The 26,537-nt window shown below is 41.3% G+C and overlaps 2 protein-coding genes across 2 annotated transcripts in view; one reads left to right on the forward strand and one right to left on the reverse strand.

The window, feature by feature from the left end:
- LOC310933261 (dynein axonemal heavy chain 11) overlaps positions 1–252 on the forward strand; it is a gene marked incomplete at both ends in the record, with an annotated part of 39,818 nt that extends 39,566 nt beyond the window's left edge. The window contains one exon of the mRNA XM_083896702.1: positions 5–252. Coding sequence (XP_083752828.1) covers positions 5–252 — 248 coding nt within the window. The remainder of the gene's footprint in view (positions 1–4) is intronic.
- Positions 253–1,985: 1,733 nt separating this feature from the next.
- LOC310937207 (rap guanine nucleotide exchange factor 5-like) lies at positions 1,986–26,246 on the reverse strand (the record flags this gene model as incomplete). Its single annotated transcript, XM_083901428.1, has 18 exons — positions 1,986–3,675; positions 4,812–4,866; positions 4,958–5,022; positions 5,133–5,220; positions 5,493–5,543; positions 6,844–6,934; positions 7,109–7,287; positions 8,425–8,547; positions 8,640–8,737; positions 10,071–10,220; positions 10,458–10,536; positions 10,683–10,713; positions 13,307–13,404; positions 13,481–13,625; positions 13,788–13,866; positions 18,446–18,546; positions 19,260–19,399; positions 26,067–26,246. 18 exons carry the CDS (start codon positions 26,244–26,246, stop codon positions 3,554–3,556), a joined length of 1,875 nt encoding a protein of 624 aa, XP_083757554.1. The 3' UTR covers positions 1,986–3,553.
- Between the last annotated feature and the right edge of the window lie 291 nt (positions 26,247–26,537).

Here is a 26,537-nt window from a genome sequence, read left to right on the forward strand (position 1 = left end):
CCAGGAGCTCGCTGGGACACTCAGTCTGGCGTCATATCTGAGGCAGTTTTAAGGGACCTGACTCCAGCTATGCCAGTGTTGTATGTGAGAGCTGTGCCTGCAGACGAGCAAGAGCTCAGAAGTACTTACGAGTGTCCGGTGTACCGCACCAAGCAGCGCGGCTCCACGTACGTCTGGAGCCTCCACCTTAGAACCAAACAGCCTCCTGCCAGGTGGATTATAGCTGGGGTCGCGTTGTTGCTGTCTGTGTGACAGCGGAGTGATTTTAACGTTTTTTGCCAACAGTATTCTAAAAGCAGTGTTAAACATTTTTTTAAGCTCGTATTAAAACATGTATTTTAGTCATATTCCCGTGTGTTTTGCGTGTGTTTTAGATTTAAAGAGTCCTATGTGTTTTGCGTGTGTTTTAGATTTAAAGATAGAGTAGACAAAAATGCGGAGTGTAGCCTGTGGTGAACCTGTTGTCTGTGCGTGACACTGTTGAACTTTTCCCTTGAGAGGGCTCAGTGTGAGCATGATTTGTTGGGAGCTTATGTCTCCATCCCAGACCATGTAATTCTGGATTGGGAGCATATTTTATTGGAAGGTCAAGATTAAAAAAGCCCCGTGGATGCCCTCTACTAACTGAATGATACACAATGCCGTCTGGAGGTTTCCCGGACAGAATTCCCAGGAGATGATGTGCATGGCTGCTATTGACTTTTAAATGAGGTGCATTTGACATTGACCTTTTGTACGGCAGCGGCAGAATACTAACTGACGAGTGTAATTCATTCAGCCCGGCCTGGTGAAGAAACCTATTCAAAGACACTGATAACTTTCTATAAGAAAGCAACACATTAGATTACTCATCCTTTATCTGTCTGTGCTCTCTTTTAGCATCTGATTAACTTCATTGGAACCAAATTAAACATTTAACTTTGAAAGACCAATGTTTCTTATCTAGAATGGAATTTTCTTTTTGTAATTGATTTAATTCAAATTCATTGAAAAAACAAGATCTTTAGATTATTCTAAAGTATTGATTGTTTATGCTTTCAACCCTAACCCTGAAAATATTACAGGAGCTACAGAGATGCGTGACAAAGTACCGCAGAAAGACGAGATAACAACTGAACAAATAGGTTGCAACAAACAGGTGTAACATTATCTTCTGTAATAAACAGGAGATATTATGATGTGCAATTTACAGCCAGTGAATTAGGTGTTTTATTTTGGCGGGGGGAGGGAGGGAGGGTGGAGGAAGTGGGGGCTCTTATCTCATCAGATGAGATTTTCTCCAACACTAATAACTGCTGTGTTGCACTTAATTTCTCCCTGCAGCCAAAGCAGCCACAGACAGACAAGCAGAGGACGGAGGATTGATTCCGTGTATTGTATTGTGCAGGGGGAAATGAAGAAGCAGTCTTCCTGTAGTTTCTCTTCATCTGCCCTCTCTTCCCCTCATTAGCACCCCATAGCAGCTAGCCAGTCATTTGGTGACAGGGAAATGATACAGTGCTGGCAGTGTTTGGGAGGAAATGGCAGGGTACAGCGCCCGGCGCAGCAGGGGTTGTGCCACTGATAGTCATGTTAAAGGCCAAGCAGGACACCTGGTTAAAGTCAGCAAAGGGCATCTGGGTCACACCTACGCCTCACAGCAGCTGAGGGGAGGGGAGAAAAAACCCAAAAGAGCCCACATTTGTTTCTTTTCGTACGTCACTGATCATGTGGAGAAGCAAGTGAAATACTCGTGTACTCACTACAGCTGCTGTATGGATGTTTATGCCATGTTAAACCACCCCAATCTTTACTATTCTTAATGAAATCAGGTTCATTTTTTATATGTGTTTTAATAATAACTGGCTCATGAGGATGAAAAACATTTTTTATTGCATGCACCGTTGACGCAGTTGGTCATTCCACGGTTTTTCCCCATGTCATACAGACCAAATCAAAACAGTGCACAAAAAAGGGGGGGAATGAATATTTGTAATATCTATAGAACAAATAAATACATGAAAAATAAATAATGGTACATTTCTAGAATTTTAAAACACGCATATATTTACACAATAAATTAAATCACCTGTGCAATGTCAGTGATAAAGATAAGAGGCATGTTTTTTTGTTGTATGTCCATGTACACCGAGGGCTTTAAAATCCAAAAATATACAAATAAAAAGTGGAGAATGTCACGTAAAAAAATTCCATTTACACACTTCTCATTGTGTTCTTCTACCGGAGAGCAAAAGTGAGCATCCACTGAACCAGTTAGAGAATAAATACCATCTTGTTTGCGCGACACATTCTATATAAATGAGCAAATGGCTTCAAGTCTGTGTTCCCATTCTCTACTTGATGTTCAAAAGGTGCTGCAGTATTTGATTTTGCAATTGTAAATATAGGGACAGTCTTCCCCAGAACACAATACAGTTATTTTTCCCTCTTTAATATGGAAGGATAAGTTGTGCCACAGTGACGTAGCTGTGAGTCACCGTCGTTATCTTTGAAAAGATGAACAAATTAAATCCTCTCACACAAAAGAAAAGTGATTTAACCTGAACTTTAGAGACCAAGAGAACATCTGCTCTTTAATTACGCTGATTGTCCAAAGCTAAACTTCATGGAGATCTTTACACCAAATGAGCATTTAATTAGCATTCATTTAAATGGGCTTTTTTTTTTTTAAATATAGTATTTGGCACTAACGTACACAAAGTAATACAGTGTAGACTGTGTATCGTTCTATAATTTCCTGCACGACATCTGAACTGCGTGAAGCCTGACCTAATACACTTCAAAATATATAAAACAAAATGGTACGAGAAGTCTTAAAAATAGATGATGACAAACATATATGAAAATGTCAAACATTTAACCACAGGTTTAAGAGCCATCGTCACTGTTTCTGTCGTCATGAGAAGATGGCGTGTTGTACAAAACTGCTCTGATTCGGAAGTGACCGCATGTCTGACGAGCATCGTATGAAACTGAGAAAAACAACGTTTGTGTGCACACAGTACAGAACTGAAATACTCTTTGGTTAAATCCTACTGATGTTGCCAAACACTCTGATGTTACATCTCTGTATGTCACATATTGAAAGGTCTGAAAAGGCAAGTAAGTGAACTTTTCTCTCATATTTGAACATATTTGCCAAAAAATAAATAAAACAATTTTATGTTCATTTTGTGTAGCTTTTTTTTGGGGGGGGGTGTGATGGACTTTGCCTGCAAACAATCTCTTCTTTTTTTCACCACAGGGGGGAGCTGTTGGGTCGCTTATAGATTTGCATTTCACCTGCTCAACTGTGCCACCTGCAGGACAGAAAGGTAACAGCAGGAGCACCAGTCACATCTTGCCAACAGGCAGCAACAAGCCTGACCTAATTCTAACCTAAAGATGTGTCTTCATGGTCTTGTCTCTAGGGAGAGGGAGAGAGATTCCTGATTGAGTGGCTCCCTCCTGTGGTCGATCAGGATCATGCAGCGTTCCTGTGACTTGTGTCCTGAGAGATTGAAGAGACGGTGGCACATTTGTTCTGTGGAAATGTGGCAGTGCGAGAGGCTCTCTAGATGCCACGAGGCTCCAGCCTGTGCGACAGGTCAAACAGCGTCTGCTGACTGTCGATGATATGCAGGTAATCGATGTAGGATCTCACTTCAGGGCTGCTCTTCTGGATGATTCCATTTCCTGATACAAGAAAAAAAAATGTTTATAGATTCAATGCTGATTTAAACCAGGATTGATAAGTGATTAATCATCATGTGATGAGAAAACATCCCAGCTATGTGAACTTTATACTCTAAACCCATTTGGCAAGAAAATCTTGAGTACATCAAAACAGATATCAACCAATTTTTAAAGGTGCATTATGTAATAAATCTAAAGCAACTGGCCATAAAATCCTCCTAATATGTCACAGAGACTCAGGAATAATGTTCATATAACAAACTGAACTCACCAACAACAACAGTACAGACAAAATATTTGCATTAAAAAAAATATTTTGCAGACTGCAAATCATGTTTATGTTTTGAAATCATGTTTTGGCATGTGGCGCCACCTACCGCCGTCTACCAATCATTGCAGTCAGTAGAGTCTCAGCTGCCGAGCAACCACGGGTTGCCAGTTACGTCAGAAAACGAAAAATAAAGGACCTCGGTATTTTGAATTTGAATGTAGTAAAGACTTCTGGGGGAAAATTAGTAATCGACCATGGGATTAACATATTATTTTCATTGAAAAGTGAAATCAGTTTCCATGTTTATCTATAAAAATAATAACAAGTTCTGTGATTTTAGCTCCTTGAGTGTGATTATTTGGTGGTTTCTTTGCTCCAGACATTTGAGGATGTCATGATTTCTTTTTTTTTTTACAAACCACGTAATATGACTCGAGATGGGAACTGGAATCCGTCAGACACATGGTCAAAATGACCGGATCAGATATCGGACAGATAATAAACTCAAACCAGATACGATTTTAAAAATCCTATACGTCTCGTGCTTCACTGTGCACAGGCTGTAAAGAAATGTAAATAAAAATCAGCAAAAGCATTTTAGCTGAGTCATGTTTGGGCCGTTTATTTCTTCTCTTTTGGGAGAACAGTAATTTGTTACACGGATGGAGAATTGTGTCTTTAAAATGACTCAGCACAAAATGTGTTAACAGCTTCATAGCTAAATATAAATGATCTAAATACCTAAATCGGACTGATAAAAAAGTGGTTTGATCCCATCCCTAAATATGACCGACTGTGATTGGACAAGAGGTGTAAAGACACATGTCACACACTGTAATGAGGTGTGGGTGATGTGGATACTGACCCATGTGATCTGTCTGACACTGCCGGATGAGGCGCACTGTGTCTGCAATCATGTGCTGGAAAGTAAGACATTGCATTGTCATTTGTTTTTCTATTTTATTTTATTACTGTACACTTTGATTCCCAAAAAAATTTCCACAAACTCACCAGTTTCTCAAAGTTGACCAGGTTATCGTGAAACGTCTTGTTGCCTTCGTGAATGAATGTGATATCTGGAAAAACAGATGCGTTTGTTGTTTTTTCGATGTATGGTTAGAGTCTTTCCTCGCGGAGATAAACTAATAATCTGTTGCGCGGTGAAGCGATGAAATAATGAGCACACCTTTCAGTAGCAGAGGAAGAAATGGGATCTTTGGCGCCTTCATCTTCTTGAAGGAGTCCCTGTAGGCCTTGTGGTTCAGCGAGGGATCCTGTAAAGACATTTTCAAAAGGAATGAGTCCAATCCTCTGGAGGACTGCGTGTGCGTGCCTGTGCATGCATGCTTTGCCCGAGCTGAATTATGACAGCATCAGGGACGAACGATCATCTGATACGCCAGATGTTTTGCCTGATGTTTCGAGGTAAAAAAAACATGTTTGCTTCACCTTATATACACTAAAACACGTGTGTATGTGTGTGTGCCTTTTCACTTCTTATGAAGACAACACACATTTCTGTGTATAGTACACACTGAGCACTTACTGTAACAGTCTCCAGCTCTGAAAACAGCTTTTTGAATTTCCCGGGAATTTTCTGCAGAGGTAAAAACCAGAATCAGATGCAATATTATACAGATTTAAAGGTCCAGTGTGTAAGAATCAGTCGGTACGTTAACATGCACAGTTTAACCTAGCAACTTGCCAAGTCCGAGCATATATGCAGAGGAGAAAATTGATGTATTGGCCGTGTACGTCTGACTCCGCCTCCGTAGGTGGCGCTGTAGCTCTCTATAAACTAGCGCGTGCTGAATTTTTGAAAGTCTCCTCTTGACCTTTATGCCACAGAGAAACAAACAGCAGACAGCGAGATGGATCTGTAGCTGTGGTTCTGTATGTTTCATACCTGCCAACCACTACAGTACATGTTAATTGTGATACAAATTAGGTGGAGCTTGGCTCTTGAGTTTGCTGTGTTGTCCGAAGAAAGACGCCACTGCATGATTTCCCGCTGCATGATTTTCCCTCCCTGGTCTTCCTTCAAAGACCAGGGAGGGAATTTGGGTGCATGCGCAGAAAGTCTGACTCTAGTCTGACTAAGAGTAAAAATGCAGCTATAATCAGACTATGAATAGCATTATCAATGTATGTTAGTCCGACTAAGACTAGCTCGATTTTAATCGGACTAACTTGTTTGCATCACTGAGTGAAATCTAATGGTGAGACTGCAAGTTGTAACAAACATGATGCCACCATGTTTTTAGATTAAAAACATATATATATATTTATATGAATTGTTTTCAGTATACTACATGCAAAATAGATTTTTTTTTGTGTTGAATTATTTATTATTATTATAGCCTATTGAGATGGAAGAGGGAATTATGACTGTGCCATTTAGTGAAAAATGTTTCTCCATATGGCAAAAACGACGCCATCTGGTGGAGAGTAGTAAAAATTATCAATTCCAAGGCAAAATCCTAGATTCGCACCCATATATAATACAATGCATTATGCCTTAATGTAAGTGAGACCAAAAACTGCAGTTTGAATTGGTTTCAATGGGACTTTTTTTTTTGCGCTTAATGGTATGAGCGTAACACTTTGTTTGTGCATGACGTATTTTAGCCTTCCTGTATGATCTGAGCTGGAAACAAGCAAGATCAAATAAAAATAGACATTCTTGCCATATGCATGAACACAGGCAAAGATTATCAAAAACAAAACACAACTGTCCCTAAGGGTTGTGATTTTACACCAAAAGAAACATCCACGTGGGTAGCGTGTTCAAATTCTGCCAATAAACCCTCCTACATGTTACACACTGGACCTTAGAGATTATACACATGAAAAAAAAATGTTCCTGTCTGGATAGAAAAACAAGAGTACATTCTTACCTCCCATGTCTGAGTGAGGCGACTCACTGCTGCCGCATTCAGACCCATTATAATGGCAAAGAAACAGCTGAGGTTCTTCTGTGCTTTACAGCTAAAAAAAAAAAAAGACAAATGCAGCACAATGCAGTTACTTTCAGCGACATAAAAGCAGATCCACTGTATTGATTTGTCACTCGAGTGGACAAAGCTCAACATTTTGGGTCCAGCCAGTGTGCTTATGATTACTGATGATAACGTGCAGGGGGACGTGGGCAGAGCTACTCACTGGGCAGCGATCTTGATGAACTTCTTGATGAGTTGAACTCTCTTGCAGAGCGTTGGACACAGCAGCACCTCGGTCATCACCCACAGCTGGACTTCGTTGCAGCGCTGCAGCAGCAGCTCCAAGGCGGCGGTGTGGTTGCTGCTCGCATGGCGACTGAAGGTGAAGTAGACCAGTTCTTGCTGGGGAAGAGCGACAACACATGTCGTGATGAACAGAGCAGGGCACACACTGTTTTAACCCTTCAGATCAGGGCTCTCAAACTCTAATAACCAGGAAGCCACTGAACTTCCAATCGTGTCAGGAGGGAGTGGTTATGTGGGGAAAAAAAACCTTGCACTTTTTGACAGTATTTCACAGAATTTCAAAATAAATGTCTTTATTTTGATATTGAGTGGTGGACTGCATGAAGTTGATTGGGGGGCTGCATATGGCCCATGAGCCGCATGTTTGAGACCTCTGCTACTACACATTCAGTTGAATGTATGGTATTTATCTTCGGAGAATGATTATATAAAGTGTTTTCTCTGCTCTTCATGACAATCATCACTTATCATGTTCATGTTATTTCACAAAGTGCTCATATTATCACATAAATGTGAAAACATGCATGTTAAAGGTGCATTATGTAATAAATGTAAAGCAACTGGCCATAAAATCCTCCTAATATGTCACAGAGACTCAGGAATAATGTTCATATAACAAACTGAACTCACCAACAACAACAGTACAGCCAAAATATTTGCATTAAAAAAAATATTTTGCAGACTGCAAATCATGTTTGTGTTTTGAAATCATGTTTTGGCATGTGGCGCCACCTACCAATCATTGCAGTCAGTAGAGTCTCAGCTGCGGAGCAACCACGGGTTGCCAGTTACGTCAGAAAACGAAACCTAAAACCTAAAATACCTACTCTGTATTTTGAATTTGAATGTAGTAACTGTTTTTGGCCACATTCTTACATATGGCACCTTTAAATAGTTGCTGTGTTAATATCAAGACAATCAGACAATGTCTCATTTGTCACTTAAGTGAATAATTATAATAATCAGGGTTAATGTTAAAACTGAGCAGAGTTCTACAGCAAAGGAAAGTATCTCCTTTTATGATTAGAACACATGAAATGTGGTTAAAGGGTTGGATTTGTTTCACAGGACACTTTATTTGTAAAGTCTATTTTAAGCCTGAGCTCCACTTTGCTATTTTTAGACGTGTACTGCAGGTGCTTCACCACCTGACTGGATGCACCTTTTTTTTTTTTTACTGTTTTAAATAATAATATAGGATGAAAATGATTTTTCAAACAGCACAGGACACACCTCATGAATCGTGTCAAAGATGTTCCAGTCGAAGTTGGTGAGGGCGACGGCCATGTCCCACGTGTTTAAACTAAACATGCGGGCCGTTCTCTGCTGCAGCTCCGAGTTGTCTGTGAACGGATACTGAAAAATAAATGAGAAACATGTCACACAACATTTGGAGCTATTAGTTTATCATTTCATTTTTTTTTTTTTCATTGCAGTGATATTCTTACCAGGACTTCTCCTGGATCCTTCCTGCATATGTGCAACCTCCCCACCTGCTGGGAAGACTCAGAGAAAACTCTGTCCTGAGGCTGCAGGAGGAGCCTGTCTGCAGGGAACAAAACATATCACATATCACAAATGTGTCAGGCAGCATGTGAGCACTTCCCAATCAGACTCTCTGTGGCAGGCATCACCACGAGGTAACCAGCCAGCTTTATTACTGATAACAGACTTTATATTACTGGCTGTCAGAAAATGCTTCTGCCTTTAAACTGCACCCCGTTTATATTGAGGTCAATCCTAGAGTCTGTAGTCTAAAAATAGAACTCAATAAAGAACATTCATAGAAATCAAATTAAACTTCAATACATTGACATAAGAGTTTGATCATGTTCTGATTCAGCATGGAATTATGGGAATTGTGGTCTAAGTAGAGCTTCGGCTGCACGTGGCAAAGACTGTCGTGATCCATTAGCGACAAATACACACAAAAAAAACCGAAAAACTAGTTGTACTGATTTATGTCCTTCCTTGTTTTATGGGGGTTTGTGTAATAAGTTATAGGCGTCATGTGTGAATGTGAGACTTCTGTGCAGTTTCCTGTTGAATTTGTCAAAGTTCTATAAAAAACTGCATGGTTATTTCACAATAGCTGAGACAGCTGAGGAGGACGATGTCATTCAAATTACCTTGAATATACAGTAAATACAGATTGCTATGAATTTAGTTAGTCTTATATGTATATACTCTGTATTATACTTTTAAATGTCTTTGGGGTTTTTTAGATGACTCATGCAGGAAAGCACATACATTAAAAGACGTCTGAGTATTTGCAACTCTGCTCTATCGTGACACCAAATGATCGTTAATGTAGGCACAAGGCTGCACTGCCTGTATTAAAATCCAGATTCTCTGAAAGGTTAGCGTGCACAAACTTAATTCAGCATCAGGTCAACACGTGTCAGTATGTTAACTCTTTTGCTGTCTGCTTCTAAGCAACCCTGCATCTTCTAAACAACGTTAAAAAAAAGTGGTTTAATTACTTTTGCTGCCGGCAAGTAAAGCATCATTATATGTCCCACCATTTCTACATAGACATCTCTGATTTTTGACTCCAGAAGAAACAGAGCACTATGTTTAACTGCAACCTGGACTTAAATGGGTACCATCTATTGACAAATTGTAAACATATGCACTGGATTAACATACAGTTTACAATATTAAATGTCTTTTATTGTTGCTGTTGTCTTTTTTAACTCCTTTGTCTCTTTTTGGACTAGTCAAGGACATATTCATGAAAGAAAACAATGTACTGGGTTAGCATAATGAACCAAAATAATGAATCCAAAACAAATAATCTAAAAACACTACAGTTATCATCATTAAATGTGTTTCACATTGCAGTGGTTATGCATTTGGTTGGCTAGAACGGTAAATACCTCCAGGATAAGTCACAGCCACAAGTATGAGTTCCTCCTCGGGGACGTCCATCCTTTCTGCCACTGTGTGGAGAAGGTCCTGGACCAATACACTGACGTGGGCCTTCATGCTCAGGTATGAGTCCATGGTGATGTATAAATGACACAACACTGCAACACAGACAAAAAATATGATTGCTCCTTTAGAAGAAGCAAAACTTAATCTCAGCAGTTTGCATTTTTTTTTTTTAAACCTACTCATCAATTCTCTGGCTAGATTCCCATTGTTCTAAAGTTCAGACTAAATAAATACTAAACTAATAATAGACTAAAAATAAATGAACGAGCTCTGGAAACAACACGGGGATGGGAGGAATGTGTGAAGAACACCTCATTTTTACATCGTACCTTCCTTGCTCTCCCTCTTCGTGGCTCTCGACTGAAGCCCGTTCTCCTTCAAGCTCACTTGGTGGGAAAGTGCTTTGCTCTAAAAGGGAAAAAGGGGAAATGTTCATTCCCTGAGTTCATGGAACTTCGTGGACGGATAACAGAACAATGTATCTTGTTCAGGAAGTGTTGTGTTTCAAAGAGGACAGAGGGAATATTTTGTTCAAATGAAATGACTTCACTTACCTTTCTCTGAGGGGAATATTCCTCCGCGATACTGGAAAAAGAAGAAACGCGTCAGTCAAGGGCAGAAATGACATGTTTTCCATACTTAGTAACGATATTATTACTGTTCACGTATAACCACAGTTGCTACATGTGTACTGTAGTGCAGTCGGTTAATCCTCTAAGATCCCGCCTTTGTGGCTCTTCCTGAACTTTCTTCCATTTTTGGGGTGGTTGTTGTTCCTTCCCTAAACCAAGGGTCTAATTCATTGGTTCTCAAAGTGCGGCCCGGGGGCCAATGGCTAACGAAGGCAATCGGACAACTTGCCAAGTCCGAGTATATATGCTGAGGAGAAAATTGATGTATTGGCTGTGTACGTCTGACTCCGCCTCCGTGGTGGTGTAGCGCTCTATTAACTAGCGCGTGCTGAATTTTTGAAAGTTTCCTTTTGACCTTTATGCCACAGAGACACATTTCTGGCGGCCCGCAGTGAATTACAGTTGATGGTTTTAATCCAGGAGGTACTAAGCTTGTTAAATGTTTATTGGACATTACTGGATACAGACCAATAAGTATAAACCGTACAACTGCAATCTGGTCATTACAATGATTACAAAGGGGATTTCTTTCAGTTTTTTTTTCCTTTGGCGGCCCTCAGTCCAACATTGGGTTCCTAAATTGGCCCTCAGGTATCAAAAGTTTGAGAACCCCTGGTCTAATTCATTTGTCACTTTGGTCTTTTCTTCCAAAACTTGCTTTCATTGATCTGCAGCTACAATATGTTGAGTATTAACACAATTTCACTGATCACACACAGTTAGTCTTTGAAGTCCATAGAGCCTCCAATGTGAGGCCCTCATTTAATCACCATATTCTTTTCAGTTTTTTTATTTCCCCACTAGCTTGATGGATAAGCACATGTCTTTCATCATCCCACGGCTTTGACGGGGCTCTGCCTCTCAATAGGCATGTTGGCACAAAGCCTGCCCTAGAGGGAAAACCTTCTGACTGGCCAGCAGCAAGTCCTGCACTAATGAAATGCCCGACTCCCACTGTCATGTCAAAACAGAGCTCCACATCAAACTCACACTCGTACTTCTCGTCAAAAATAACAACAACAACAACAAAACCCAGAGTCACTGTGATGTTGGCAAATTATAGTGACACACGACAGGACCACAGTGTGGTTTCTATGCTTTCAGGAGCGCTTTTCGACTCAAAACCCGGAGCCAGATGGACGTCAGTGGCAGCAAACGTCTAAAAGGTCTCCTCCCTCCATGAAAGATGACACCTTTTAGCTTTTCACTCGGTCGCAGATTGCCACAAAGCAGCCAACCTTGTCCTCCCATGGGATGAGCCTGATTGTGAGAAGCTCATAAATAGTCGAGTATGTCAGTTAGCACCACCCCACACTAAGTCCACTACTCTGAAGGAGTGGCTGTTGGATATAAACATGAATAAGGCAGAGTCAGACAATGGCAGCGGGGCCAGGTTGAATTATCTGTGCCACTTTCTAATGGGTGACAGGTTGGCCGCTTCCCTGGGGACATGATCTGAGTGGAAGCTGCACTTAAAGAAAGAGGGGGGAGTTGGACTCAGGTGTGGCAATATGTCTGCCCTTACCCTGTGTGTGATTCTTTTTGTTTTTTTAAATCAAACAAAGAACATGTAGCTAAACAATATATTGTTTCTTATTAGTTAAGAGACTAATTTGATGAATATTACATATGTAGGACGAGGGCGAGGCACAACAACATTATGTCTGGATGTAATTTTACAGCAACGTAACAAAGGTTCATTAAATATTGATGTTTATTCTTGACACCAACGCACTTTGAGATATAAAGGATTTCTTCGTATTTGCATAATGTTTCTCGGTTTAACAGCAGCTTTTTTGTTTGTTTTTTTTGCTCAAACTCACTCTGCTGTTCATTTGTGATAATAATCGAGAAATCAACAAATATGAAAACATTCCAGCGTGATAAAACCCTCCCTGCGTAAGGTTAACTTAAATAAACATCTATTTGTTCTGTGAAAACAGTGAACTGGGTCACATATAAATATAGATAAATTACAGTTAAAATGTGGCCACGTAACGGCTGATACACGTTCTGTTTTTATTTTAAAAAGTAAAAATCTATGCAGATCAATGTATTCATGTGTGTGTACATATGATTACTTTATTAACCAGAGGCAATAATGACATGTCTGTCACACTGTCCATATAGCTGTGTGATGTTTGCGACCTTTAATAGCCCAAAGCCTTGAATTTATGTCCAACATATCAGTGGAGGAGCAATTGTTCCGTCTTCTGCAAAATTCCTATATTTCCTCAACTTTTAAAGATTGGAGATGACCTTCATATTTTGGAAGATTGCGCCCCAGAAACACTGCGATGACTCTTCAATCTTTGAATGGATTCATTGACGAGAAGCTAAATAAAGGCATCGGAGCAGAGAAGGAGCTCTTTCTTTGCATTCACAGACCAGCTGGTTTCTCTGATTTTTTTTGTTTTTTTGTTTTCCAGGCCTCCATCAGTCATAGATCTTACTGGCAGTTTTTTCCTACCCACCACACTTGATCTTTTTTTTAACTATTTAATAGATACTGTATATATGTGTTGAATTACAAAGTGGTCACTTACTGTCTCCGATGCAGATGGTAGAGTTTCTGCAGCTCCCTCACATCCGTCTCCAGGGCTGGGTGCTCGTAAAGGTCATCCAACACGTAACGGCACAAAGTCTGAAAAGAAACGTTTTCATATCACCTCACGCCCATACTGTCCCACCCGTTTCCGTGTACATTGTGTTTCCTATACCTTCATGAACAGCTTGACATTCTCGTCTTCTCTCAGGAAGTCTTTGCAGAGACACGTCCACTGTGACACCAGGTGCAGGACTTTTTGTTTCCTCTCCAGCGCTTCCTTCCTGTCCTCTTTCCCTCTGTAGTGCTTGGTACAATAGGTGCGATTCAGTTAAGGCTTCAGCACAAGTGGAAGTCTTATCAGATGCATGTGTAACATGCTGATTTAAGTGCAAGTGGAAAAAAGGACAGTGTACAGTTATGGGTTATTATATGCAATTAGTTTCTAATGTTCCCCTAAAACCCCACATGATCAAGGATATTGTCCCAGCAGAGCTTGACATAAATCACTGGTTGACATGAACACCGGGTAGGTCAGCAGAAAGTCATCCACAAGTGTGTCTGTAAAGAAGAACACATTATTGATGAATGAATACATTATAATTCACTGAATAGAAAAAACTTAAAGGTCCCATATTATACCCTATTTCTCCAAGTAAACCTAGTTCCCTGGTGTCCTAATGAACATATCTGTGACAGGCTTTGGTCAAAATACCATAAGGATGAAGCACCACAGCAGTTCAATCACCCTGCCAAAACAGCCCTGTTCAGATCGTTGTGTTTAGTAGTATCTCTTCTTTTAAATAAAAAAGGAAAACCAAACTTAAGGGACAGGAAATCAGCCACAGAGGCTACTGGGAGCTAACAGCAGTTGGCATTTGGAAAAGTGATCATTTGCAAGCTTGAGCAGGCACATTGCCGTCATATATAACATGTGTCCACTGGACAGATAAATCCTCTGAGGCTGGACGTTTGTGTAGAACTCTGTGCTGCACTGTGGAGCCAAGAATAGAACTTTTTGCGGATTTTGCGGACATCTGGTTTTCGGATGCCGTTACCCTCACCAGCACTCTCGCGTGTTTTAGGGACAAAGCGGAGCTCCGCGAGACAACAATTCCAGGAATTTAGCGCATTGTGACGTCCCAATTAGCGCGGAAGTCAACATCACGTGTTTTATCTCCTGTACTTAGACTGAGAAGGACCACAACAACATGAGTGAGTCATATTTTTACACACTTTGTTGACCGATAGGACCTCCAGAGTCTACAAATATAAGGATTTAAATGATTAAAAAGTTGATTTTGCATAATATGTCCCCTTTAAAGTAAGTTTAACTTCTCTATACCATGTTACATAATGCCAGTACAGCAATGACCTTCATGACTCAATGATTAACGTGCGCTAAGCTGCTCATAATGCCTCAACTTTTAACCGAGACAGCAGCTCACACACTCTGCCTCAGTTAGTCCCACTCCATCTTCATAATAGCTGAAGGTGAGTCCATTCTCTGCTGTCAAACATCAGTTCACATGCACCGCACTGAGTCATTTCAGAGACCTTTTGATGCCACGTTATTCCTCACGACCAGTCACAGATAATGAAGCCAGCGAGGATTCTTTAGGTGAGTCTTTACTCGCTTTAAAGCCAATCTCACGCGTTCACTGTGGCAAGCTGTATCAGTCGAGATAAGCCAATAATCTTACCGACTCTCCTTTTGACCCCTAATGAAGTCATTTTCATTGTGATTTTCTTACTAAAAACGAAAATACCAATAGAAAATCACAATTTGCTTGGCTCAGTGTTTATTTTACGCCACTGTACACTGTATCTCCCAGGTTACACCAGGTGACCCTTTAATACTGTCACGTTTGCACAAGCGCACTTTGCATTACCGCGATTATGCAACGGTTTGTGCTATCGGAAAAATTCCAGCGGTTTCTGAAAGCTGAGAAGTTGCACGTCAAAACCGAGATGTGGTTATTACGGTAATTTCCCTGGCGTTGTTGCAGGAAGCTGGAGAATCAGCGTCCTATTTGGCCTGTTTTGGACAAACACATATTAGTGTAAATGTGCTTTATTCTGTTCAAATGCTGTTTTTTTTATATACACTCATGCAGCAAATTGTAAATAACTGCCGGATATTGAAAGTTGTTCAGGAAAACTTGGCTCACAGGGCATGATCTGGCCCTTTTAAGGTTAAAATAAGTCTAAAAGTCCATTTTGAGGATTAGGTGTTGAAGGGTTAAGTTGATTTTTAAAGGCTTTGCGAAGGCAACTCGACTCACTGCAGTCTACATCATCACAACACTCACCATGTCTATTTAAAACATAAAATTCCCTTTCTCCCCGAAGCAATTATGTAAAGGAAATTACAAACCAACTGATAAACTTTCTTTTAGGAGTTGACATTATAGCTGCTAAAGTCAATTTCAAAAAGACAATAAAGAAATTGGGACAGTAATTCCTAGACAAAAAAAGAAGACCTTTACGAATCCTATTTAGGCCCAGCCTCCTCTCAAAAGTGCTGTAAGTGTGCCTCACACCCAGAATTGTAAACTCTCCCTTTTAATTTCACACTGACTTCCCAGGGCCTTTGTGTGCGTTCTGGTCCAAACGATTTCCCTGACTTCATTATGTAAATCCAGGGCAGAGCAGCTGTGGGTGCATCACTCACTGTGTTTATGAGAGGTTACCCACTCGTACACATGTACAGTTCGCTATCGTGTACAATAAAGCGACGCACCTGAACACAAAGACGCAGAGGATCGTCCACCCACCCTTCACTCCTACATAAACACACATTCACCACTGATCACTCACGGCTGCTGAATGTTTTAACTCAGTGGCAGTTTTTCATGCTCCCTGGGCTGTTTTATTTGTTGTTGTTTTGAAGCCGGAAAGCAGCATAAATATTTAATTGAACAACCCTCGGTCATATTCTCAAGTTGTTCTTGATCACACAGAAAAAACCCCCCCACAAAAGTTGACGTCCTGCAGAATAAAGATTTAGTCTGACTGGCAGACATTCACAAACATGGTTTATTGATGAATTGCCCTATATTTATTATAATAACTTATTTATTCCAATCACTTGTTACTCCCACACCATCATTCTGGGACCACGCTTTGGATGAGATGTAAATATGCAATGCCCAGATTCCTGTTTTCCTCAGAATCTGCCTATACTAGGCGTCCAATTTAAAAGAAATTTAGTTTAATTTTTAGCGGAAATGCGGAATGGATTCATCGATCCAGCTTCTCAATCCACTGTGAAATCAATCATCCTGTCAACCAAACTCTGTCCGTTTAAGCATTCCAATAAGTACTTGTAAAAATCAATTACTGTGTAAATGCATCGCTCATTGGGTCAGTAACCACCTATTGGTGTAAATGCCTTTTTAGTGATTGTATGTGTTGCATATTTTGCTCACTTAATATAATTTTTTCACCACAAATAAGCACCAGCATCTCCTCACCAGTAACAGAGCTGCAACATCATCTCATTAACAACACACATGTTCCATTACTTGTCTTCCAGAGCTGGCAGCGTGACGCGTGAATCTGTGCTGAGTAAGAATCAATAGCTGCACTCACACACACACACACACACACACACGATGGGCACAGGGAAGAAGGCAACACTTGTGAATACTAGCCACAATGGCAGCCCACAGAAGGACGACTCAGCACACACACACACACACGCACGCACGCACGCACACACACCCACACACACACCACTGCTGCTGTTGATTTTCCTCAAAATCCGCCTGTGGTGCTTTCACAAAAGTGCAGTTTCTTGCAGGAAGACAGAAAGCTATACTCAGCATTCGTAATGTTGTGTAGTCGGTAAAGAAAGACAGAAGCTCGTCCAGAATGCAACTCATACGCAACATATCAAAAATTTGCAGCAATCATTAGTGACGTTCCTGCACATTCTTTATGGCCTGCCCCTCATAACTGTACATCCTCCTTTTCAAGGATCTCATACTGTCATGTTTCTGCAGAGCCAAAAACCTCCAGTAACAGTGATATAAAATGTGCAGTAGCACGAGAGCAGATACAGCTTTAGTGCTCACGCAGAGGCCACTATTAAACATAACTGGCTGCAGATCAATCGCTGCTTAGGACTCAGTTCAGTCTCCTCATCAGGTCTCTGGCTCTTTGACCCTGGCTCAGCATCCTGCGTTCGTCTAGTCCCACACCCCCTGTGGAGGATTCCCCTCAGTACACTCAGTGCAAAAGTGTCCTCATTCGCCTGGTGAATGACTCGCCAACAACACAAAGCCTACAGAGCCCACATAAGGGACATGCGGTAAAAGGTAAATTAGGGAATGGTTTGTAGCATTAAAATAGTAAATTTAAGGCTTGTGCATGATTTTACAACAGCTGACAAATCCGCTAAGATATTTAAATCAATATACTATTTAGATCCCCTCCCTTCATTTCCTCATTACAGTGAGTAACGACCTCAAATATGAGGTTAGCCTGTCTTTATCCCACTGAGAGATCTCCTGTGAACACCAGTCTTTCTCCCATTTGTCTCCCTCTCCTTGCTTCCACTTTCCTCCCGTTTGACATATTTAGCCCTGTCTTTCTATTCTTCCTAATCATTTGCATGTCTGAACGTGCAGCTGCTCTCAGTCATCGCCCCACGATCGAGTCGTGGTTCCAGCTTTAAGCGAACAGTCTCCTCTGCCTTGGCAACAGTGGCACATTATCATGAACTGCTGGGATAAGGGGTGGGTGAGGGGGGGGGGAGGAATGTTTTGATTTGTCATTGCTGTGAGGCTAGACTTAAAGTCACATCATCCATTACGATACCTAACTCAATTCATTTCAGCAGCGTTTTTAGGGCTTTTAAATGAACAGGCTCAAAGTTAGTGGCATTCTGGGAGCGATAGAACATGATTAACCCAGTTATATTGTCTGAAGCGGTGGTGGTGGTGGGTGATTGTGCTGTCTCAGCTCCAGAGGAGCAGGGAAGGTCTCTCCCTTTCTCGATGACATCACAAAAAGTTACCTGGTACACAAAGTTGTTGACCATCTAACCAATGAATACACAAAGACAACATAGTATTCATCTGACAAACATGCAGTAAAGCATGGTATGATTAAGTTCTAGCATATCAATACTGACCTGACTCTTTTCCCTGTGTTGTCCCCTGGTCCTCGTCCGGTGCCAGGCCGTAGAGCAAGTGCTCCAGGACCTTCTCTGGGGTTCCTGATACCACCATGTACCTGTCAGACACAACAGAGTCAGAGTCCTCCTCAATAGAAGACAGCGAGCGGCTGCTGCTCCACTCCTCCTCTCCCTCCGTCCCCTCGTCGTCTATGTAGCGAAAGTAGGGGACGTCAAAGGTGGGCATTGTCACCGCTTCTGCCCGGCTGGTGGTGTCACTGCTGCACTCCTCAGAGCCCAGCTCCTCGTCGTCCTCGTCCTCCTCCTGCTCCACCAAGGCGGCGTGCCTCAGCCTGCCCTCCCCCTGCCACAGGCTCAGAGGCTGTGGCCGAGATCCCATCCTCACAGAGTCCCCGTGCCCTTGCGCGTTGCCGTGGTTACTGGTGCATGCTCTCTTTACTCGTCCGTCCACCAGCAGCTGATGCAGCCCAGAGTCCAGTGGTGTCTGACGCCGAGGCACGCTGTGCGATTTCCCCCGGTATGTTCACGACTGAGCGAGCTCTGAATGGCTCTGCCTCACAGCCCCATGCTGCTTACCAACATGTATTTAACGGAGTCATGTGTGTGTGTGTGTGTGTGTGTGTGTGTGTGTGTGTAGAGAGAGAGTTGTGATGTAAGAGTGAGTGTGTGTGATCCTGAGAGAGACAGGGAGAGAGAATGATGAGAGGTAAAGTGCTGAGGGAGAGAAACAGATAGTGAGAGAGGAAGGAGGGAGAGAGAGAGAGAGAGAGAGAGAGGGGAATCTAGGAAGGAGGGAAGTGGGGAGGCTTACCTCCTGTTCCTCGCCACCTCCCTGCCTCCTCCCCTCACTGATGCAGAGAGGGCTGGCTGCTCTGATGACACTCTCTGGAGAACGAGCACAACGTGGCCCCTCTCCCTCACATAGACACGGACTGCCTCGCCACTCTGGGGCTGGGGAGAGAAAGGGTGGGGGTGGGGGGGGGGGGGGGGGGAATGAATGTGTTATCACCAAGGAGATTTCCCCTCTATTTTCTCTTCCCTCACACAAATCATCTCTGATTTTCATCATAATGCTCTGTCAAAGCCCAGCACTGTGAGAGAGGATTTCCATGTATCATTATTCAGGCCTTATCAGTGGAGCCCATTCAGGGATTAACATTATAGACTCGGCATATTTTAAGTAGTAAATCTTATGGAGAGCCTATTAAATTATGGTGTGGTGTCTATAGGGCGGTTTTCAAACAGGGTCCACTCTGCATTCAATGGTTTAGTGGAGGTATAGAGTTGATAGTCGTGGTTTGACTGACAGTGGTTTGCTGTGAATTATACATCTAAGAATCATCTCCTATTCCCTCTCTGTCTAACCCCATTTCTTTCTATTTCTTCTACAGTCGTGCAGCCTCACAATGTCGCCTAATCTCACTGTTATCAATCTAAGCCTCCACTGCTTTGACACGTGTCAATCTCAATGACAAAGTGTTGTTAAATAATTTTGATTAGGATTGGGTCGATACAATTTTTTGTGTCCGCGCGAAGCATTTATCATATCGGATTTGGATTTTTCTTTCCCCAATATCTCACCCAGTGATTAAGATTTTGATACTGATTGTATGGGCTAATTTTAATCAATTAAAATGCCCAAATATGATTCGGCAAATTAGACAATCTGTGGCCCTGTGATGGATTGGCGGCCTGGCCAGGATGTACCCCACCTTTTGCACCCTATCTCAGCTGGGATTGGTACTCGAGACCCCGGCGACCCTCATGTGGAGGATAAAAAGGTAGCGAATGAGTGAGTAAATGTCTAAATCTACACTTAGCCACAGGGGGCACATAAACCTACTCCTGCCTTATAGTCAGAATTAATAGAGAGGGTTGCTTCAGGAAGGCTCTCAGCCCCCCCCCCCCCCAAAAAAAACTAAGTCAGAAAGTGAGTCTTTTTTTTTTTAGCTTAAAGTGCACAAGTGATTTTATTAACAAACTGTATGAATTAGTGACATCTAATGGTAAGACTGCAAATCAAAAATCAAACAAAACAGGAAACCTCTGCTTCTCCTGCTTCAAAACTCATAAAAGCTCATTCTGATTTGTCCGTTTAAGCTGCTGTAGAAATGCTGTGCAGCAATATATGACGGCCGCCATAAACCTAATCTAACCCTAACCTACAGCACATATTTAAAAAACTTATATTAGCGTTAAACCAAATGATAGGGAAAACAAAATGGTTTGATGCAGCGTATGGCTGCATATTGGACTTAATGAGGAGTTCACTGTATGGGGCACGCAAACCCATACTGCATTAGTCCCAGCTCTTCTCCCCCCCCCCCCCCCCCTCTCCTTAGCCATCAATCAATGCAATGCATGCAATTAGCCAGACAGTCAGACAGACTGGAAATGGTTGCAGTTTTCTGCCCTAATTGCCTATTTTCAAAGATGCATCCACAACCTTTCAGTTAAGCATGACTTCCCAGCACATTAATGCTTATCAATGATCAGCGAGCACAGACACACAAAGACATACGCAAGTCCTTCACGTACACAAATACATGCATTCACACAACAACAACAACATCTACTGTAATGCAAGACAAAAAAAAGAACACAACTGTGTCCATCACATCACATTTCACCAGCAGACACATCCACAAACAGGAGAGATATTGTGTTCAAAGCCTCACACTCAAGGACCATTAATGGCAATGTTCGCTGGTGCGTCGTTCAGTGCAGAGACTCATAACTCATAACAGCAAAGTTTACATGTCTGTAGGTGCCATATGAATAATTTATGTGTTTCATAGTAGTTTCAGTTGATGATTGATTATGATTTGGATTAACATTAGTTTTAATGATTTGACTGCATTTAAAAAAGTGTTAGGTTAATGTCACAATGTGTGTTTCTGATAAAAATAAGCGCCTGTAGCTTTAAGGGGATCGGGGTTGATTGCTGGATGGGAAGTTCAGTAAAGGTGTGGGATTACTTTATTCTGATCATGGATACATGTATGCCTTGTCCTCCTTCCATTTTGGTTGAATACATCTAAAACATAAGCTCATGTGGAGGACACACCTTTTTGGGTGCACGTGTCAGCCATCAACTCTGGACTCAGATGGGTTTTATTTGAAAACCTACAATGTTGTATTTTATAAATGTTGCTTATTTTAAACATAAAAGGGTCAGAAAATGTCCTGTGAGTAAGTGCTTTTGCCCATTTTTCCAGAATAACGTTCAGTATCTGCCAGTTTTAATTTACAATTTACTGCATGTTAATGGTGTATTAACAGGTTAAAATGAGGACAAAACAATGATATTTTTATTGTTTATGTATTATTTATAATTTGAACAGGTAAAACATATTTATAACCACATTTGTTGGAGGTTTTGCCAAACAAGGCATTTAGAGATGGCAGACTTCATCCCATTCACGCAACAAGCCTCTGGTGGCCTCTGTTGGTCATATTGGCAAGTGCAAGTGTGGAAACACAAACAAACAAACAGACAGACAGACACAAAGAGCCACTAAAAACAATACTATAAAAATAATACCCACTCCGTGGGGTGAAATGACATGGGAACTATGTTCAGGTGTTTTTCCAACTCTCTCCTCTGGTGACAAAGACACTGATTTGCCAGCTTCCTGCAACAGTGCTAGTAAAATTACCGTAATAACCACATCTTGTATTTGACGTGTAACTTCTCAGCTTTCAGAAATCTTTGGAAATTTTACTTTTTCCGATAGCACAAACCGTCTTGTAATTATGGTAATGCGAAGTTCACTTGTGTCTGCGATACACTCGGTGTTAAAGGGTTAATGCATATATACACACAGGCATAATATGCAAACTTGCTAACATGATGTAAGGTGAGAGTCTTGATAAAAATAATAGAATTAGAAAACTCCGAGACTGAAAGGAAAGGTTGTACTTCCTGGTTCATTGTGAGAAAAGCATTGGTCGCTCTATCATCATCAAGAAATAATGTACATCTTGTGCTCTTCGGTTCAATTTGTTTCAATTACAATTAACAGTGTCTCCGTGTACCACAGAGAGGTCAAATGGCAAACAAACCTTTCCAAACGATGAATTATTGATCCTGACCTGGCGGCTGCAATCCCCTACACAGTGGGCTCTGTGGTCACAAGGGTGTCCCGACAATAAAGGCCTTAACAATGAATGCTTGTAATTAGACGCAGCGCTGGGGTTACAGAGTTTCTGTGTTAGCCTGGAGGTGACCTCAACTCTGAGGACTCGCAGCTACCATGGGAGCCCTCCCAACATGGACACCGCAGCAGTAGAGTAAACACTACTTATCAGGCGTCTGTCTCGCTCAGCGTTCCAAGATGCATTCCACTGGCTAGCAGGACGCGTTCTGTGTTTCATGTACAGTACGTCTCTGTGCCGTTGCAAGTTCGGCACGCATGGTATGGGACGCTTACGAGGACCTGGAAGACGTCAGAACTGACAGGAGGCAGATTTGGTCTCGATTTCTTTCGAGGAACAATGCTCATCATACAGAATGCAAAGCGCCAGTGCTCTTTTTATAGAAGTCTTTGATGCAGATAGACTTCATTATCATTCTCTGCAGCAGAAATGGTGGTGAAATTCCAGTTAAAGAGTATATAGTAGTATAGTAGTAGTATACACTTGTTCACTATAGGGCTGCACAATAAATCTTGATTATGAATTAGTTGTTTGATCCAGAACATGTCAGAAAATGTTGATTTGCTTTTCCTAACCTCCAAATTAGGATGTTCTAAAATGTCTTGTTTTGTCCACCAAGCAAAATAATGCATTTTTTTAATGATTTATTTTACATATGGAGCAAAGAAACTAATAATAATCAAAATAATTGTCAATTAAAGGTGCATTATGTAATAAATCTAAAGCAACTGGGCATAAAATCCTCCTAATATGTCACAGAGACTCAGGAATAATGTTTATATAACAAACTGAACTCACCAACAACAACAGTACAGCCAAAAATATTTGCATTAAAAAAAATATTTTGCAGACTGTTAATCATGTTGATGTTTTGAAATCATGTTCTGGCATGTGGCGCCACCTACCGCCGTCTACCAATCATTGCAGTCAGTAGAGTCTGAGCTGCCGAGCAACCACAGGTTGCCAGTTACATCAAAAAACGAAACCTAAAAGACCTCTGTATTTTGAATTTGAATGTAGTAACTGTTTTTGGCCACATTCTTACATATGGCACCTTTAATTTAGTTATTGATTATTAATCATTTCATTGTTGTAGCCCTAGTGTTAACTGAAGCTTTTGTGCACAACACATCATGTGGTGAGAGGCGACAGCAGCGCTATGTTCCACATGGACGTGCAGAGCAAAGTGTTATGTAAGATGTAATAACCTCTGATGTCAAAACAGAATTGATGATCACACACAACATAAGAAAGTATGCTTCAAACAGATTATTTAGCCCTGTTATATCACAGTTCTAAATACAATAACTTGGTTTAAAACGACATATCATTGTTAATCTCCCGACTTGCAGATGTGCAACCTTCTGTACATTAAGCGTCCCTGTTTTCCAACAGCTGGGATTCAACTGATTCCAAAGTGCTTTGATGCCTGGGTTTAGATATTTGCCTGAGTCACATGTAAAGCAGTAGGTTCACTGTAGCTTCTTTGGATTATTTTAAACCATTTCATCATCTAGATATACTGCTGCATAATCTCGCATCGTTTTAATATTTTTCTCGATAATATCAGGTATTAAATTCGAGGGCAGCAAATCTGGCCATTAGGGTTACGTAAATCACACACACACACACACAGAGACACGTGTCAGTGGCACACGTCGAATGCAGAATATGAGGAAACATGGTAGAAATTATGGGACTAAAACAATAAAAGACATGGTGTTGGATTACAGCGCTAACATTTTATCACACTCAGATTAGCAGTGTCTTAATGCTCACAAAAAGGCAGTTTAATATCAACATAGATAAGGAGATCGGGCCTTGTGTTTGGAAATAAAAAAGGTCAGTGACCTTATGCACTGGAATCCACCCTGAATGTCCCGGCATGGTGGTCTGGCTTCTTGCGTCAACTTTTCCTGCCATTGTTGGACGGGGCACAGCACACAGATACAGCTGGCAGGAAGGGAGAAGCTGAGCCCCACGGCGAGGTCAGCCAATTACACGTCTCCTGTGCGGCTAACTGCCAGGTGATGTAATGTTTTTTTGTTTTTTTTCAAAGCACGAGAACATGCTGTACGTGTCGTTACATGTTAAATGATGACAAATGGGGGGGAGGTGGCACTTTGAAACAACAACCCCTACAAGAGCATTTCTGTATTATCATATTACAGTATTCCCCTCTACAGTTCCATATAGCAGTGAGTTTATTATAGCTCCTTTAACAGCATTCTGTATACAGTATGATTGAGGAAAGGTTCTTCTTGTCCGGACAGAATCTAAATAACAACTGTCATCTTCAGAGAAAGCAGAGGCACTATATATAATGTGTGGTGGTCATAAAAACCAACAACAAACTATCATCGGTTTGATTAATGGAACACTGCAGGGGGTGGAAGAGTGGATCTTCACAAAACAACAACAGCATAAAACACTATTGTATAGTATAGCCCAGGGTATAATAGACAATCTAATTGCCTTTGACTGAAAATTCAAGGAGAAACTATGCTAATTGAGTAAGGTTCATAATGGCATGAATAGGACTAACCGATAAGCAGCTTGATTGATGTTTTTTTTCCACTTACAAGGCCAGAAATAGCTGCTTAGGCAAATGACATTCAGAGTACACACTCACTGCCCACTTTATTAGGTACACATGTTCAACCACACATGAACACATCAGCCAATCACATGGCAGCAACTCGGTGTGCACTACTGTTCAAAAGTTTGGGGTCACCTATTCAATTTTGTGTGTGTTTTCCATTAAAAGTCACACTTTTATTCATCAAAAGAGTTGCAAAATAATTAAAAAATATAGTCAAGACATTAAGGAGATTTGAAATAATGATTTTTATCAAAATAATAATTCTGCCCTTTCATCAAAGAACCAGCAAAACGGTTCTCAGCTGTGCTAACATCATTGCACAAGGGTTTTCTAATCATCCAATAGCCTTCTAACGCGATTAGCAAACACAATGTACCATTAGAACACTGGAGAGATGGTTGCTGGAAATGGGCCTCTATACACCTATTACATTAAAAACCAGACATTTGCAGCTAGAATAGTCGTTTACCACATTAACAATGTATAGAATATATTTCTGATTAATTTAATGTTATAAACGTGTTTTTCCTTCAAAAATAAGGAAATTTCTAAGTGACCCCAAACTTTTGAATGGTAGTGTATGTTGGCACATAATCATGGTTAAGTCCTGAAGCTTAAATCAAACATCAGAATGAGGGAAGAAAGGAGATTTAAGTGACTTTCAACGTGGCATAGTTGTTAATGCCAGTATTTTAAAAACAAACTACAGAGAATGGAAAATGTTTTTTTGTTTGTTTTTTTTTATCCCCGACATCAGAGAATGACAACACTTTTCCAAAGATTGTTTCCAAAAACATATAAATGTATAAATGCATTTTTAATCCTCTAACTGCAGCAGTGTTTTGTTGTGTATCTCACCTCGCATGTCCTCTCTGGGGCCTTGCTGTGGTTTTGAAGGAAGCGGTAGCCATCCTTGGCCAGTCTCTGGACCATCTCCAGTCTGGACAGGTCCTCCTTGTCGTGCAGGATGCACATGCTGCCCGGCTGCAGTGCGGGGGACACAGAGAACATGTGCTTCAGGCCACAGTCCCACGACATGGCTGACTAGTGTCCAGCAGGATACACGACTGTGAGAAAGCGTGAGAGGAGGTGAGCAGCTCAAAAAGTGAGTGTATATGCAAAGTGTGAGTTTCTTTTATGTGCTGTCCAGGTGAGTTAAAGAGTTCTCTGCCTCTGCAGCCAAAGTAAATCTCAGCTGCTGTGTGTGCTCTGGTCCGCTCAGCAGCAGCAATCAGAACTCCAGGTATCTTTCTCTCTCTGTGTGTGTGTTTGGCTTTACTGGGAGCGAGTAACACAGTTCTCCTCTCTCCGTCCTCCTCTTTTCTCTCA

The sequence above is a fragment of the Microchirus variegatus genome (assembly GCF_963457635.1).
Source record: "Microchirus variegatus genome assembly, chromosome: 1".
NCBI lineage: Eukaryota > Metazoa > Chordata > Actinopteri > Pleuronectiformes > Soleidae > Microchirus > Microchirus variegatus.